The sequence below is a fragment of the Corvus moneduloides genome, chromosome 9 (genome assembly GCF_009650955.1).
Source record: "Corvus moneduloides isolate bCorMon1 chromosome 9, bCorMon1.pri, whole genome shotgun sequence".
Classification (NCBI taxonomy): Eukaryota; Metazoa; Chordata; class Aves; order Passeriformes; family Corvidae; genus Corvus; species Corvus moneduloides.
Genome location: NC_045484.1, coordinates 22469764 through 22481894, shown reverse-complemented (window position 1 = coordinate 22481894; position 12131 = coordinate 22469764). Strand labels below are relative to the sequence as shown.

At 47.0% G+C, this 12131-nt stretch overlaps 1 protein-coding gene across 2 annotated transcripts in view; it reads left to right on the top strand.

Moving 5' to 3' along the window:
* The window catches only part of ERI3 (ERI1 exoribonuclease family member 3), a 130486-nt gene that overhangs the window by 31833 nt on the left and 86522 nt on the right, over positions 1–12131 (top strand). For both annotated transcript variants that reach the window (XM_032118843.1, XM_032118844.1), the window contains exon 5: positions 451–542. In XM_032118843.1, coding sequence (XP_031974734.1) covers positions 451–542 — 92 coding nt within the window. The remainder of the gene's footprint in view (positions 1–450; positions 543–12131) is intronic.

The following is a 12131-nucleotide window of genomic DNA, read 5'->3' as shown; positions in this document are numbered from 1 at the left end:
CCCCTGGTGCTATATGAAGTAGAGTATGTGAGAAATGCTGCAGGGGAGGGATGTTGTCTCAATATACCTGTCTTTTCTCCTCACTGGAGGGGACACAAGTTATGCTCCCTATGAGCCCCTTTGGTACAGGGAGAGGAGAAATGCCAGGTAACAGCACAGTTGTGTCGTCCCGTTAACGCTGCACAACTTTCATCCCTCCACAAGCAGAGCTGCTGCGGTGTCTGATAAGATCATGTCTGCTCTGGTTGCCTGATGTCTCCTATCAGAAATCTTCAAAGGTCCAAACGTGCTGTTGTTGAGATGGCAAGCAAAGAGAGAAGAGAGAGAGGGAGAGGTTGGATAAGATCACAATTTTCTTCTGTCTTGATTGCAAGCAGCTTATCTGAGTTTAACTGTTGTGGCTTGGACTGTCTCTGCAAAACTCATCCCCTTTTCTTGCCTTCCTTTCAGAGGGTTGACGAGTGGATGGCAAAGGAAGGCCTCTTAGATCCCAGCGTCAAGTCGATTTTTGTGACCTGTGGAGACTGGGATTTGAAAGTGATGTGAGTATGGAAGGGGAGGGAGATTTTCCTGGGCTTTATTGCTCCATGCTTGCCTCTAGTGCCTATGTCTTTGTCCTTGCAAGCCTCCAACTGTCCCTAGTCATTGTTTCTTAGGGAAATTGTTGTTTGCCTTGCATAATTGGGAGTGGAGAGTTGTTTCAAAAGACAGGTGGTTGCTGGGCATGGTGCAAGATCGCTGCCTAGGATATTCCCTGTAGTGAGAGAAGCCTTTCAGAACCCCAAGAAAAGTTTAAACTGGAGCTTTGTGATGATTTGCCTTTTATCCAATATACTTTCCAAAGGGATGGATATTTCTGAGTGCATACATGGATGATCAAGTGATGATCCATACCTGACTTCCTGCATTTAAGGCTTTTTCTGTCATCTTGGCACAGTAACTCGATGTGAATCACAGAGTAGTCTTTAGAATAGAATACAAGCCAGGTCTGGCATGCTCCAGTGGTGTTCTTATTGTTAAGGTCATCTTCATCAGCTGGGTGAGTATCTGGCAAGTACCAGGTGGAGACCTGCACTGGGATCTGCAAGTGTCAGTGAGTGTGTGTGTGCATATTTTGTTAGGAAAATAGCTAGACCACCAACCTAAGAAAGGTTATTATAAGAATGGAGCTAAATGTCCAGAAATTAAATTAATTCAGTCTCCAAAGTGTTTGCAGATCAGTGTCCTATAGTGCTGAATTCCTTTGGATTCATATAATCTTGCTTCAGCTGTTCATTTCCCTGCAGTGCTGGATAAAGACTCCTGTTGTTATCACACCAGTAAAGCACGGGCTTGACACATCCCATCCTGATCTGACAGCCACAACTCGTTAGTAGTGTTACTTGGTTTTCACTGTGACATTGGTTTCCCCAAATTGGAAGCCTAAATAAAGTGCACATAGCCTAGGAGCAATCAGCACCAGTTCTTCCCTGCCGAGTGGTCTTTGCAGAGTGGCAGCTCCTTCCTTGCCTTTTCTTGGTGTGATTAGTGAGACATGAAATATGGGGACCAAAGCTCAGCACAAGCGCTAGTGGAGATGAGAAATTGGCTCCAGACAGAGACACAGGGGTGGTATGTGAACTTTTGAGTCAAAATCTGGGTCTTTGCTCAGGCTATGTCACGAGCTCGGATATATTGCAAGTTCCTGTGTTAGTTGCTTAAATTACAAGTGAGTTATTTTTCTTTATATATCATGTTTAAGCTTCTGTTAGAGACCAGCACAAACAGTTGCTGTGCTAAACTTCTGTTTCTCAAGTATTCTATTTTCTCTGTTCTTTACTCCTGCATTGCTGTTGTGAGAGTCCAATTTACCACTTTGTTGATAGTTGTGAGAAAGTTGTCTTTGCTCCAAGCCCATCTTTCCATCTCTTTCACAGTAGGCTGACAAGATTTCCAGGTAATGACATCCTAACTTGGTGTCCATATGGAAAGAGCAACCTGGATGTGTTGGGTGGCTTTTTTGTTTTTTGGTTTTTTTTTCTTCAGACCTCTACAGCAGCCAAATAGAGGTAAAGATGAGCCCTATTTCTGGTGAGCCATAGGGGTTGTGGGGTGAGCTGGCTCAGAGGGACATGCTGTTCTGTAGTGGAGATATACTCTTCACCGTTGGCAGTGGTCTCTCGCCTGGGTTGTCCCTTACTAGTCAGCTGGAAAAAAAGACTCCACTCCTGGCCATGAGGTTGTTGTGAGTGGTTCATTTTCTCCCTCTTCCTTTTAAAATTTTTTTTTAAACCATTAACTTCAGAATTCAATCCTAAAGCATCTCCAGGGCAAAGCAGAAAATACGTTTTGTGTTTCCAAGCACATGGATAGCAGGAGTCTGGCTGCAGCCGCCTGGTGAGTAGCACATCACGCTGCTCCATCGCCGATTGGGTGCTGCAGCGTGCAGCGTCACATCTGATTAGCACCGTGCCAGTGGATGAGGCTCGAGTGAGGACTCCCTGCCAGCTCTGACTTGTCTCATTTCCCATTACTTTTATCCGTCACCACAAATGCCGAGTCTCCCTCCTGAACTAATTAAGTTTGCGTGTGTTTAGACACATTGCCAAATAGGGTTTAGCAAAGCAGAACTGAGCATCTCTTTTTAAAGAGAGAAAGCAGAGAGCTGAAACAAGGCTGCTCAGATAGGGAGACAGAGCCTTGGAGACATGCAACATCCATGAGCTATTTCAGGGAATCACCTCACGCTTCCCTACAAGACCTGCGGTGTAGCTGATGCCCGTTGCTACGGTGTTGAGAACACAGACTGGGCACAAAAGGCATTGGGGCAGTAGGAAGGGAGGTGGTACTGCTTGTCCACATTTGGAGGAGTGTTGGTGGAAGCACTTCGTGATAGAAACCTGGTGGGGTTCCAGAGGAATTGAGGACAATGAGGTGAGTGCAACGCTCCTGGCTTAAGGAGTCACCACTTGTGACTTGTGTTAGGTCCACTCCTAACTGCTCTTTCTTTTCTCAGCTTCCTTAGTAATGACAGCTGCTTGCATAGCTGCAGTCCTCTTACCCATGTCTTGAGTGGTTTGGAGTTCCTGTCCTCTGTTGTCCTTAGCTTGGCTGCTAAACCATGCAGCCTTGTTCCTGGCTTCTCCAGCAGTGACCTGGGCATTTAGTTTGGCTTCTGTCTGCATGTTCTGGTCTAGAGCTGAGGCATGGTGTCTTCTGGACTGGCCTGTCTACTGTGAGGGCTTCCGGTAGATGCCACTGGTGGGTGCCAGGGAGGCACAGTGGGATGAGCAAGCTGGATGCAGGGAAGTGGCTATAACAAAGAGGAGGAACCTACAAGCCTGTCAGTGGTGGATGTAGGGATATGGTGGGGAAATAGCCCCATCTAAGCCAGGAGTTGCAATGTGTGTAGCACTCGTAGCTCAGACAAAAGCACCAGAGGAACAGTGATTGTCGGGGTATTGCTCTCTGCTGATAGTGTCTGGCACTGCTGGGTCTGCAGGATTCAAGATGTAAACTAGCTGCTAAAGGATCAGTAAAACCTCTGCTTGGCTTGCTGATCTTCAGGGAGTGAGGCACTGTGTGGCTACAGACTTGACTGCTCTTGGACACTGGAGCTTCCTTGGAAGCTGTTTGTCTGTCTTCCCTCAAACAACAAGGGAGCACTACACACTACTCACATGGTGCCCAGAACAGGACACCACGCATCTAGGAAGGGCTTATGGAGGTTTAGCATGAGTCAAGGTCCTCGGCCATGCTAGCAAAGGCTTTGTCATGGGTATGCTGCACCATCAGGTTGAGAGTTCCTGTTGGAGGGGATTTGGTTGCTGTTGGAGAGAGTCCATTGCATGAGAGGGCTCCTAAATGGAATGCTGATCCTCTACTGGCTGCGCTTGGATCAACCTGCTTTCAGTGCTTGGTGTGTGTGAACCAGGCTGGAGTCAGGGAGACAGCAGCTCTCCTACCAGCCCTCCCCTTCCCTCTTGTTAAGATGCAATTTCTTTAATGAGGAAAACCTCTTGAGTAGGAACATCACCTTTCTTGAAGGCTTGTCCTGACAAGGCAGTTCAAGCCGACAGAGTCGCATATCAGCTTCAGCAAATACCAGTCACTCATTACAGAGACTCTTCTTCCCCCCACCCCCCAGCAACACCCCTCATTCCCAGACAAGGGAATGAATCACACTTCTACTCTTGAATACATCATGACAAGTCGTGGTTCTAATGAGAGAGGGCCATTCATTCTGGGTGGAAAGTTCTCTGTGTCGACTCAGAAATGTTATTAATTAAAGAGAGCTACCTGAAGCAAAAGATGAAAGGAGCACCAGACCTGCCAAGCTAAAATATGAGTGGGGATACAGCCTCGTTAGACACACGGTCCTCAGGCCTCTGCATGCTCAGCAGGAGGATTCCTTTAGCCTGTTGCAAGGAGCTATAGTCAAGTTTAACAGCTCCAGGGATGGATTCAGATACCTGATGTAGTCTGCTTTAGTGCTTGGACCTCATTCTGCACCTAGGTTGGAACTGACACTAGTCATTAAGCAAATAGCATTGATGTGGCATTGGGTGGCGAGGGTAACGTGCCTCTGAAGGGGCTGAGGGAGCTGCTGACTGCAGGAGACAGGCTTAGTGGAAAAAAGGGTACTTAGTATCTGCCAGAGTTGAGCCCTTGTAATATAAGCTCTTTAGTGTAGTTTATCTCTGCTGAAATGTCAAATTGCTTTCCTCTGTGTTCCTCTTAAACACAATGTGAATTAATCTTGGCAACGAAAGAGGCCTTTTTACCATGTGTTCATAGCTACAGAGTTGAGATACAGTGAGGTTAAGTGATATGCCTGTGGCTATGCAGGCAGGCAGAGGCAGAGCTGAAGCCTCATGTCCCAAATCTCAGACCTACACCATAATGTCAGAAGCATCAGTTAATCCTTCTCTTTCCAGATTTGGATCGTTCTGTAAAAGCATTGAGCATAGCTAAAAGTATTTGTAGGCTTTGGTCTATATAACTCTGACATGAAGGTGCTTGTACTGCACTTACTGTGGCTGATCAGAGCATGCTAATTTATGTCTTCACAGGAAACTACTGCTCAGAAGTTTTTTATTTTCTTAAATAAGTGTTAAATGCAAGTACTCTGTAATATAGTGATAAAACATAGTGAAGTGTCTTGAAATGTTTATAGGCCTCGGTGCTCTTCCTAGGTTGGATATTAGTAAATTCGAAGCAGTAAGTTATACCATTGCTTAATTTTGTCTTACTGTTTTAATTCTTTCCTTGCAAATTATACAGGCTGGGAGGATGCTTGCCTTCTCAGACCAGCTCTAAATGTGGCAATGGGTTGTTCTTTCCAGACTTCTGTCCTGGAAGTTTTTGAGATCAACATTGGGTCATGAATGGAAAAGAATTGTTGGTGTTAGTGTCCCCTGTATGTGCTGTTCTTTATCAGACGACCAGGAGGGGGTTGGTAGCCTCGTCCTCGGAGAGAAATTGCAGATGGCCACTGACTGGGGTGAGTGGGAACACTTGGGTAGTCATGAGGAAAGGCAGGAGAAGGTGTAGGGTGGGCTGGTTGTGTGGCAGCAGGGCAAGAGGTATGTTCAGAGTTGAGAGTAACAAGAAAGATCTGATAACTGAAAGATAACGTAGTCATCTGCATTTAAGGCTCATAAAACAATTCCTTTCCAACTAAGATCTTCAGATTAGCTTGGTGGTGTTTTTTTAGTGGGGATCATTTTGCTGAACAAGCCTATGCTGTATCTCTTCACACAGTTACATTGGCTGAACAAAGAATGTGGTGTGAACTACAGTGAAGGGATGGGACTGAGTATCCAGGGTCAGGAACCTTTTGAGTCAGCTTTGCTGATGGAGTTGTTCATGTAATTACATCCTAAAGTGCTTTGCTGGAGCTAAGCAAGGGAGCCTTGTGAGCACTTACAGGGAATAGCACTGACCCCATTCACTTCTGCGACCCTGCAGTCCAGCTTTTTGTTTTTAAAGAAAATGATATCACTGATGCAAAACAAATTTTGGATTTTAAGATTCTCCCTTTGTACACTGTTATTTAAAATTAATTTACCAGACTTGACTTCTGTTATCCTTATGTACCAGTTACCCTGCCTGATTCCTGTTCTTGTCTTTGTTTGAAATAATTGGTTGTGTGGGCTTCTGCAAGTTACATTGTCCAAGATATCTGGGAATGCCTTTGGTTTAAGCTTTGGACATGAAATCTTTGCATAGGGATAATCATGCAATGGACTGTCACCTTCAGGTCTGCTCCTTGTCTGGCACATCATAGCAAAGACATTTGTCATAGTCAGGGCTGTAGTGGCCACAGATTTATTGAACTGTGTTGCCCGGTGCACTCTGGGGAGCAGGACTCTGCTGCCTGGGAATTAAGACCAAAGAAATTGGAAGCAGCATGAAAGATGCTGGAGAAACTTACAGATAAGTTTGCAGTGTAGGGGAGAATGAGATAGGCATTGCATCATGTGCTTTATTTCCAGCACTGAACCTTTGGGATGGAGTAATAAATGGAGAAGGTGGATTTTCTACCCCTGAGTAACTTAACTCTGTGCTCTTCAGCTGTGTTTGAAAACAGTCGCTCTGAACTGGATGTAAGTCAATGACCTCAATGCCATCTGCTCATAGAATAGGGAACCATAATTCCCTCTGCACCAGGAATCACTAAGGTGAATTCTGTGTCCAGAGTTTTAGTGAATTCAGGCAAAATGTTTTCAAAATCAATGGATCTATAATGGGTCCTTGGTAAAAAACACAGCCTAGCCTCTGTCTATATGAGAGCCCTCTAATAGCAGTTCACAATCGTGGTGATTCTGTGCCTTGAGGAATTGAAAAGCTGGTTGGCTTGGGACTGCAGAGGACAACCACTGGAGGGCTGTTTGCCGTCTGAATTTTGTTGTCTGTGGCATGTGTGAAAAACAGGATTAGCTGCACAAAGTATTCATTTTCTCTTAAAACAGCTTAATTTTTCTAGGGTTAGACAGCCATAGTGTTTCATGCTGGGTCTGAAATGTCAGCTGTCTTCCTTTGAATCCTAGCTCTTCTTACTTCGCAGCTGAAGCAAAGCAGTTGTGTGTTGGCACCCGTGCTGCCCTCTCAGTGGCTTGGCTGGGAGAGATGTGCTTATGGCTCCTCTGCCTAGAGAGCTCTGCTTGAAGAATACTGCCAGCCTGGGAGCAGCATCCTTCCTTTTTCACTTGCTCTACTGTGTGAGTCCATAGCTTTCTTGAAAATGTTTTGTTTGGATGTTTGTTTCCTGTTGGGAGCCATTTTCCTGGATGGGTTCAGTCCCTTTCCTCCTGAAGCTCCTGGCTGGCAAAGACCTACTGGGCCATCTTGAGGTCATCCCTGGTATTTTCCCTCCAGCGTATTCTCATGTGCCTTGTCCAGCGACACTCTGTGTCCTCAGGAGTGGATGACCGGGTGTGTGCAGGACTTGGAAGGACACTGGAGCTGCAGAGTAACTTTTTGAGCTGAGTCAATTTCAAGTTGGAGTCACCTTTTTCTGTATTTGGCCAAGGTGCTGCCCTCAGCAGCCTGGCACCCCAAAGGCAGTGTCATGTGCTCAGACATTGATGTGGACCAGGCATTAGCAATGATGTGAGGCATATGGAGGTGGTAGTAGAAGAAAGCAGAATAGAGAAGTGTGTGGGAAGAAGGCAGAGGAAGCAGGGCGATATCCTGGCAGGGTTGTGTGCGGGAAGCTCATACTGCCCAGGACTTCATCCTGCCTTGGTCCTACCAGCTTTGCCTCTCTTGGAGCAAGGATTTCTCTCCTCTCCACCCAGCACCTACACTCTAGGACACCCTTTGTTTTTCCTCCCTAGGTGCCTCTTGGTCATCTTTAATTTCCTTGCTTCAGTTTTTCCATCTGAGCGTTGAGCCAGGTCTCGGTGTTGACTGTCGGCCAGCATGCCAAAGGTGCCTGGGCACTGGCTGAGTTCAGTTCCTCATCCCTCCCTGGAGTCACGTCTGTCCCTGCAAACCAGATGGATGGAGTAGGCTGGCGGGAGGTTGCCAAGACCTGTCCTCCAGCTCTCAGTGCTCCCAGCTCTGAAGAGAACTTTTACATTTTATGGACCATTTAGCTTCCCAGTGGTGATCCTAATTCTTCACAGCATGTATATGCCATTTCTTGGTTATTAAAAGGACCCCTGAAAAGGAGCTGCCCTCTGAGTCAGAGCTCTTCCATGCAGTTAATTGCAGGAAGGTTTTCCTTAGACTGTGAGGCTTAATATTTCCAAACTCTCCCTATGCTAAGAGGGTGAATTAATACCCAGCTTTCCCCACGGCTGCAGAGACTGACCCTTGTGCACCATCAGTAAGCAGGCAGGGAAAGAACACTTGTGCTGGGAGTAGTTCAGACTTGGAATTGCTCTGGAGGAAGTCTGCTTGCTTTCTGCATAGCGCTCAAGAGTGCTTTAAAGGTTGTCTGGCCAGGTGTCTCAGTCTTTCATCTCTATATCCTTATTTCATGTGACACTTCAGGAGCCAAAGTAGCCTCCATTCCTTGGGGGCCCAAGCAAACACCATGTTTACTGGGAAAGGAGTGATTACCTTGAACTGACTGACAGGTCAGCCAAAGATTGGATGGATGGACTGGAGGTGGTTCAAGCAGGGAGGTTCTTGTCAAGTCACTGTGCTGTGTATGAGAAAACAGAGGCAGCAAGCCATTAGACTGTATTTCAGGTGTGAGGAAGCTGCTGAGGTCCTCTGGCATTGTGAAATGCCAAGTGAAATGTTACTGCCATGCAGAGCACAGCAGTGTGTTGGAATTAATGAGTCTGGTGTAGGAAGAGCACGTGAACAGTCTGGAGGGTTAATGTGTGAGGGTGATAGACTTAGGCAGGGGTTTGTCATCAGGATTGCTCTGTTTGGGAAGCACATTCTAATGGTGAGACCACATGAAAAGAAATTGGGACTTGAAAGGAGAGCACTAAAAATCATCAATTGCCAAAGTTGTTTTGCGTTTGCTGGAGGCCTGAAGCAAATTGTTGGGCTCTAAGCACCTCGGTCTTGCACTGGATTTACAGGTAAGGTGAAATTGAGAAAGGGCTAAGTAATTAATTCCTCTTCCTGTGACCAGGATGGGAGATGATTCTGACTTGCCACTTCTCCTCAGAAGTTGCTTCAGAAGCTGGTAAGGACTCTGGTTGTGAAACCCAGGAAGCAAAGAGGATCCCTGGGTGCCTGACAATTCCTTTTCTCTGTTGGTTCTTTCTTGCAGGCAGCCTCGGGCTGCCTGTCTCTTTGTTAAGAGAGTGACAGCAATGTGACACCGTGAAAATAATTACTAACAAATCACGGTGGTGACTGCAAACAGCTCGCTGTCTTCAGAGGCATGTCAGGGAGCATTAGAGCAGGGCCGTGGGAGCGGCAGAGCGGCTAGGGGCTCTTTCTCTGCTCTAGGCTGAGGGAAGATCTTCGGAGACCTTTGGCGCCTGCCACCCCCACATCATTCCCTTCTCGTTGGCTCTTTCTTTCCTCTCTTCCCTGCCTTTGCCATCAATAATTAAGCCCATTAATTGCACAGTGAATTTAGAAAAGCTGCTAATGGTAAGACAGGGCTTCTGCCTTCCCTGGATTCAGCAACCAGCCACAGAAAAATGAAAAAAATTCTGGAGAGGTCTCACGGGCAGAAGCACATCCAAGCTGTGTTTTCTATCTTGCAGCTCTCATGTGTTGCCCTGGGCAGTAATATTTATTAGCAGCATGCCCCTAGGAATTCATGGGCTGTTGGTACAGTTGGAGAATGGCCCATGTCCTTGTCCTCAGGAGCCTCCAGTCTCGGTGAATCTGAGAATAGGTTTGTATTTGTGCAGAGCATCACAGGAGACATGCAGTTACCTGGCATGTCCAGCAAAAAAAGTGGGCAGAGGAACGAGGACATTCCAGGATACAGTAGAGTTGGTGCCAATCAGTGTGATTGAAGCTGCAGGTGAAGACAATCCTTCAGGGAATAAGGAGTGAACAGGTCATGTGTCAGGAAGGTGGCTGGTACCAAATAGAGCAGCTGGGGGAGTTTCTGCAGGGATGAGCCCCTGTGGCTATGTTGGAGTGGGGACCCTTCTGTGGGGCTACACAGAGTCTGAGGGAAGCTCCCTCTAAAGCCTCTCGTTATATTGATATAAAGCTCCCTCCAAAGGGCAGGTCTAGCAGAGATACTGATAGGAAACTGGAAGGCAGCTGCTGGCTGAAGTGTCCTTCAGCAGCATTGATAATCAAACCCCTGGGCAGGCTTTGAGAGGGAGCTCACAGCCTGCCCTCCCCTCCTTGTTCCTGGTGGTATTTCATCCGCCAGTTTGAGAACAGGCCATGCCATCTGGCAGGGCTGCAAAGGGAGGCAGAAGGTGTGGATGGGAGCCTGCTCCCAGGTGCCTGCTCTACTGTGCAGCCTTCATTCCCATTCCCTTAGTTACTAAAGTGATTTTCCTGACTGTCACATCTGTAAATAATGTTGCTGGCGTATCTAGCTGGATGCAGAATGGCGATGGATGGGGGAGGGCCGGCACTGAGGGTGGCCGTAACAGCCCCTCTCCCCGACTCATACAATATTTATGCAGGGCTGGGAGTCGGCGGCACTGACCTCCAGGTCGTGCTGTTAAACAGCTCCCGCAGCCCCTGCATCCTAATTGCTGCACTTGTCCTTTGCTCTGGAGGATTCGCTGCTCCTTCTCTCCAGCGAAGCAAATACTAATGGCAGCTTGTGCTTGGAGGTGGGAGCAGTCTCTTCCCCACAAGGAAAAGACAAACTTGTTTTCCCCTGTGCATGTGTAATTTGCACAGAAAACTGTGCTCAGACCTTGTTACCCAATGTGCCAGTCTCCCCACTGCTGTCAGCATGAGAGCCCATGAAGCTGCTGTGCATGCAGTTTTGGGTTGTGTATCATCAGAGGGCACGGGAAGGTGGTTTACCCAATGCCACTGGCTCCTATTCGGATTTCTCTTTTCCCTTTAGTGGGGAGTGGGAAGAAGAAGCAATCTCAGAAGTCAGTTGAGAGAGTAGAACTGGATGATGTGGTGCCAGAGGAAGACAGAGATGGTGCCAGGAAAGAAGAGGGGTTCAAACAGGGTCACAAAACAGAATGTAGATAAATAGTCTGCTTCAGTGAGTGGAGAGAGAGGTGATGCAGAAGGCTGGAGACTCCCTCTTTGGATGAGGGGCTCTTCCCCTTACAAGTGGTATAGCCATGGCTGGAGGTGGAGACAGACCTGGCAGACAGGGTTTTTCAGCTGATTCAAGTGGTTCAAGCAAGCCCAAAAGAGAAAACTTTTGATTGCTAGAGCTGCCATGGCTTTCCCCCATGCCTTTTGGCCAGGCTCTGTCCTGCTTGGGGCTTCACGTCAGGTGTCTGCAAGTCCAGTGACCTGACTGACCACCCACGTCCTTTATCCTGCCTTCCTGGGTTGGCAGATCCCCTCTGTGACTGGAAAAGTGCTGTTTAGACTGAAGACTAATGGCCTTTAAGTGACATGATTGTATTATGTTAAGTGTCTATAGGCTTTACCATTAGGCACTAAACAGTTTATGACTCATAGCAGAGAAGCCCTTGTCCTGAAGAGTTTATACACTAAATGGTCTGGACAGGCAACGCTTGGAAGAGGCAAGGTTTACTCCGGCCTGTCAGAGAGCAGGTCTAAGGAAGGCCTGGGACAGGATGTGTCTTCTCAGTTTAGAGCAGCACCTTGCTCTAGGTCTTACACGTTCAGGTTTCCTGGGGAGAAATACTTCTGCAGTGGGAGGAGAACCATATTTAATTTTAGCTTAGTTTTTGTGCATGTTTTGGCTTTGAGGGGGCTTAGACGCGATGTGTTGTGGGTGCATCCGTTTCATCAGATATATTCCCTTACTCAGTGCGTAATTACAGTGTTCTGCAGCAGGAGTCTGAATGCTCCCTCTTAAAGCAGCTAGTATGCAGAGAACCAGGTGATTACTAAATTAATGTCTGTATGAAACACTTACTAAGAGACCATATAGACAGAGAAAGGACACATGCTCTGTGTAATCAGGCTCTGCTGGAGCATGATTCACAGAATAATTTAAATAGAGATCTCTAATCCAACCACCTGATCAAAGCAGAGCTAACTTCAAACTTACATTGGGTTTCTCTGGGTCTTCTCCAGATGAGTTTGAATGT